The 5,371-nt window shown below is 38.8% G+C and overlaps 1 protein-coding gene across 1 annotated transcript in view; it reads left to right on the forward strand.

Annotated features, from left to right (window-relative positions):
- sh3rf2 (SH3 domain containing ring finger 2) overlaps positions 1-4,468 on the forward strand; it is a 20,564-nt gene extending 16,096 nt beyond the window's left edge. Inside the window, exons 6-11 of the mRNA XM_024282833.2 lie at positions 1,668-1,789; positions 1,909-2,079; positions 2,666-2,919; positions 3,020-3,321; positions 3,405-3,691; positions 3,848-4,468. Of these exons, the coding sequence (XP_024138601.1) occupies positions 1,668-1,789; positions 1,909-2,079; positions 2,666-2,919; positions 3,020-3,321; positions 3,405-3,691; positions 3,848-4,028 (1,317 nt within the window). The 3' untranslated portion in view covers positions 4,029-4,468. The remainder of the gene's footprint in view (positions 1-1,667; positions 1,790-1,908; positions 2,080-2,665; positions 2,920-3,019; positions 3,322-3,404; positions 3,692-3,847) is intronic.
- The last annotated feature ends 903 nt before the right edge of the window (positions 4,469-5,371 follow it).

Below are 5,371 nucleotides of genomic sequence, written 5' to 3' on the forward strand. Positions count from 1 at the left end.
TTCAAAAAGAGAAGAAAAAACACTGCATCTGGCTTAGTCTTAAAAAAACTTTTATAACTTTTTTTTGCACATCATCAAGGTTTAAGTTTAATATTGTTTACATTTCTTTTGTTACTTTTTAATAGTTAATTATGTTTTTTTCCCTCTACAAAAAGTAGATTTTTATATTGTCTCTGTTTTATATATTGAATAATTGTTTGAACTTTTAAATAAAAATCTCCCTCCTTGCCAGGTTAGCGCTTGTTTGAAGCACCTAGGCGTTGCGTGACTAAAAGTGACTCGTGTTTTTGTAAAAAAGTTGCAAGACTACAGAAAGGAAAATACGTCTTTAGGGAAAAAAAAACAAGTAAATAATTGAACATTTGAAGATAAGTGTGAGTTTTATTTTTTGTGAGAAGCCAGAACTATTTTTTAAAGCTGTTTTGGGTTATAAATCTACTAGTTTTTGTTTCCTTGTCGTAAATGTGTGCCTAAAATTATTTATTAGGCCCAAATAACAGTTAAAATTTTATTAGTCATGTTTCTTTTTTTTTAAGTTAAAACCATGATATGATGCTTTTAGATTCTCTTTCACATAAGGTTGAAACTAAACCTTTATTTTTTGTATTGCTGGTTACATTTCTTTTTTATTACTGCTCCATACCCTTAAATGTTTGTGAGAATGAAGGGAAGCATAATACCAGGAGGACTGCAGGAGCCAGGCTCACAAAGTGCATCAAGGGAACACCATGCCCACGAGCAAGCATAAATACTTGAAGTAGTCTTTGAGTGGTGGGGCTATGAATAGCAGCGAATGTCCTAACGTCATGGCAACAATAATGGGCTGTAGCGAAGTTATTTCTTAGCCTTTTAAGAACATCTGTAGGAAAGCTTTATGTGTGAAGATCCAAAGAGGTAACCAACTTGACAGTTAGTTGACAGATGACTCATAACAAAAAATAAAACCCCTTTTTTTTAAATAAATAAAGAAGTTTACTTTGAAAACATGAGAGAGATTTCTGATGTTCATCATAGATGCACTACACCTGTGAGATAAAAACAAATCCAGGAATTCAAATTGTAGGATTTTTGAATAATTTATTTGTACTTTTGGTGGAAAAAGATGTGTTTTATATCTACATTGCTAATATTCAGACCAATTTTGAAAAAAAAAATCCTAAATCAACAAACTTTAATTGTAGTTTTTATGTCCTATCCACCATCTTTTGGGTAATTTTAGGCCAGTAATTGTCCAAACATACAACTTTAGTTTATGGTTCATTGGGAGTTTGCAGGTTAAAGTCTGAAAACATGACTGAGCAAACGCAGTCTTGATTTTTGTGTTTCATCCAAACCTTGAATAACTGAGCTGTGTTGTATTTAGCTTTGTCCTGCTGGAAAAACACAGAATTTTCCTTTTTGTTTTTCTCTCCAAAGTGAATTACTTTTACACAGGAAATTGGGCCCAAATTCCTTTAGAGCTATGTAAGAAACTAAAACCACTTAGGAAGTGAGTACTTCTAAAAAAAGGGGGGAGCTGTAATCAGTATTTTAGACTACATTCTGGTTAAATTATTTCCATTGTGTTTTTCTTATTGACACAAACATACCTAAACTTGAGTGTTTTTATGCTTATGTAATGTCTGCTTTGCATTCTACATGACCATTACAAATTCTTTGCATTTCAGAGTGAGACGAGGATGACCAGCGAGACCCCGCCCACCATCACCATGGCTTTGTTGAACCCCCAGATGACCTCTGCCTCTGCAGACGGCAGAAACTCCTCCACACAGCAGCTCTCTATCAGTGTGTGAGTCACTAACACTATATTAAAAGGGGAACAGATCTTGTGTGTAAGAGGAAAGAAGGTTTTGGTCACAAAAGGCGACAGCCACTCACCAGAGGGGAACCTAATGTGTGACTCAACAGGTGTGCCGTCCTTTACAACTACAAACCCCGACGGCCGGAGGAGCTGGAGCTGAGGAAAGGAGAGATGGTGGGGGTGTACGGAAAGTTCAAAGAGGGATGGTTGCGTGGGCTGTCGCTCAGAACAGGCAAAGTGGGCATTCTGCCTAGCAACTACATCACACCTGTGCTCAGGTGAGAGGCTGGGATCTTTTTGAGTGGAGAAAAAGGAAATAAACTTAATTGTAGGTCTGACAGGAAAATGAGGAGCATTTAAAAGGTTTAAAGACTCACTCTGTGTTTTTGTTGTTTTTTGCATGCTTTTGTGGTATTTTTCTCATGGAGGACATATATATATAAGCTCTCTGCTTTGCTCTGTTCTCATGAATCCACTTGCAGACAATTAGATCAATTTTCCTTATCTGAGCTGGCATCTCACTTAAAAACTTTACGGCTGGATTGCTCCAATATTGCTCTTTTTATCGCACTGATGATGCTAATTTAGGGTTGTAAGAGGCTGTAAGCTAACTGTAGAGCATGGATGATGGGAAATGTGGGTGTGCTTACTTTGCGCCAAAAATCCCGCCTACAAACTCTGAAGCAAATTTGTAATTTTCTGCAGAAACTATGTCCTAGAAAACATTATTAATATTTTTACAAAGAACTGAATAATCATAATAAAAAGACCACATGATTGATGGCAGATCACAGTGCGAAATTAACTAGTAAATATGTCTCATCATAATTATTTATGCTAATATTTCTGCCTGCTCACTTGCAGAACCTCAGCCAGACTTCTGGAGACCAAAGCAGCTAATGCGTCCTTACAGTACAACACAGCAACTGCAAAGAAACCCACAGCTGCAAACAATCCCGCTGTAGTCCTTGCACTTGACAGGGTGAATGGTGATGGAGCGTCGTACTCAGCGGGACAGATTCCATCTGTGGCAAATGGATCTCAGCACGCAAAGCCATCCTTTTATGGGAGCTCTCAAGGTTGGGACACAGTGAGGCGTATATTTAACCCACAGAGAAGTGAGTCTGAGGCAGCAATCTATTCATATCTTCACTGCGTTATAGGTTTTACAATGTGTTTGAGGTCTGTGACTTCATTTTTTTTTTACTTCCTTTTCAGGCTCAAATAACGCCTCTCAGATGTCCACTTTGAACGTTCCATCCAACTCGCAGCACTTTGCCCAGGTTCAAGCATCAGGCTACTCGCCTGCTCTGCAGAGGAAGAAGAACAACAGCATCTTATCCAACCCAATCAAAGCTTTGAGTCGGATGACTGAGCCTGTAGCGCCCTCTGCTGCTGGAATCCTGAAGGACAGAGAGTTTTCCTCCCGTGAATCAACATTTCAGCATTACAGGCAGCCAGCAGTTGCACCTCAGTCTATTCTAGTTAAACCAGATACACACAAGAATAGTTCCAACAAGGTACTTTTACACTTCTAGAATCCTTTGAATACCTCAGTTTAGCCTAAAGTCATACCTGCAATTTCATTTTTTTTTCTCAATAGCCTCCAAAATCCGTGCGGTTTGTCACAGATGATGACTCCCCACCCCCAAGACACCGCACGTCCTCTTGGTCGCCCGGAACTCAGATTGGACGTTCTGGCCCACGCCCCTTAGAAGTGTGGGCCCCATCTCTCACCCTGGGAAGAGATGGCCCGGGGATCATTCTCAAGGAAGGAAGAAGTCCCGTTCTCAGAAGAGGTCTGGAAACAGCCGTTTCAGATGTGAACACAAAACCACTACCTTCACAGCCACCGCTTTCTGCCCTGTCATCTCAGTACAGCCCCAGCAGGTGAGCACAACAAATGTCCCTATTGCTGGGGTGTCAGAACGCAGGCCTCAAGGGCCGGTGTCCTACATGTTTTCCAACCAACCTGCCATTGAAGCTCCATACACACCTGAACCTAGAATGAAATTTAAGTAAAGATGTATTTTTTTTTTCTTTCAGACACAGAGTGACCGCCACACATTTAGCCCAAACAGACTCTGAAATCAGCCTGCTTCAAGGAGAGCTGGTCCTCCTCCACAGACCTCAACTCGATGGCCGCGTCCTCGTTACTCAGGAGAGCACTGGGCAGACCGGCGTATTCCACAGCGGTGTTCTTCAGTGCCTTGAGAGGCTCAGCTGACTGTGTATTTCTATTGTAATTATGTATATTTGCACATTTTTTTGTATTCAAACTGCCAAACAACTTAGAAGTGAACAAAATGGATGTGTTAAGGCCCAAAGTTAAATGATTGTTTTGGTCCTGACTGCCAATGCGAATGTGTGTAAATTCTCTGGAGATGTTTTAATGTCCCTCAGTATGTGTGACCCGTTCTGACAAACGTTGTTGTGACATATTCTGTTTCTGAGATTTTTGCACTGCAAACATTCATCATGAGTGTTTCTTGTTCCATAACTGCTACACCATGTGTTGAGTGCCTTTGTCAAAACCCACAAATGAAACAATTTGTATTAAATATGTCTAGAGCAGGGGTGCCCATTGCTAGTCCTGGAGGGCTACCCGGAATCTTAAGGTTAAGTATGTATACCGCTTACGTGTTCATAAAGTATACTTCCAAACCATTTGTAGAAATGCTTTCTTTCTGTGGTACGTTGCAAAAAATAACTTCCAAATGGGCTTCATTCTGCACAGCTCTAAGAATAAGAAAACTTTATTGCATATTTCTGAGACTAAAAGTCATAATTTATGTTCTATTCTAAAAGCGTAATCTTTTGATTATTTTAATCTAAAATAATAATTTTTAAAAAGTTTCATTTTAGGATGCAGTTTCTGCAGAGTTAATCAGAAATTCATCTTTGAGTTGTCCGCTGGACTGTTTTTGCAGAGTAAGCCTGCTCTGAGTTCCCATCATCTTTGTTTACGATCTCTCCCACTAGCTTAAAGACCCTCAGAACCTCAACCTAGCATTACCAGTGCAACAAAAAATGGTGAACAATATAGACAAACTTGAACCAGATGTAACCTCAGATGAGGAAAACAAAGACATAGATCTATTTGTCTGCGAGTGGATGAATTAGAATGGGGCGGAACTGAGTGTGTGCGGCTGATTCGATTGTAGTTTGTACGTAAAAATGACACGTTTTTCAAATTACATTTTTACATCAGCTCTGAATTATTATATTTTTATATTCAGACAGACAATTTAAAGCTAAATTTCCTTTGTATATGTCCTCCATCAGCAAAAAAAATGCGACAAGAACATATTAAAAACAGGTTTTGTTCAAGTGGAGCTAACTTAAAGAATGACATCTTTATTTTTAGTCTACCTAAACCATTCAAATGTTGTAATACCTATCGCATCTACTAATGACACACTCCATAAATGTTAAAATTAAGACTGTTGCATTTATGGGAGACACTATAGTACCTTTTCATTTTCATGAAAACATCAGACAAGAAAATAAAATATAAAAAACATAAATTAGTAAGTAACAAAAATAAAATGAAACAAGCTGCACAAGATA

Source organism: Oryzias melastigma, linkage group LG10, assembly GCF_002922805.2.
Source record: "Oryzias melastigma strain HK-1 linkage group LG10, ASM292280v2, whole genome shotgun sequence".
NCBI lineage: Eukaryota > Metazoa > Chordata > Actinopteri > Beloniformes > Adrianichthyidae > Oryzias > Oryzias melastigma.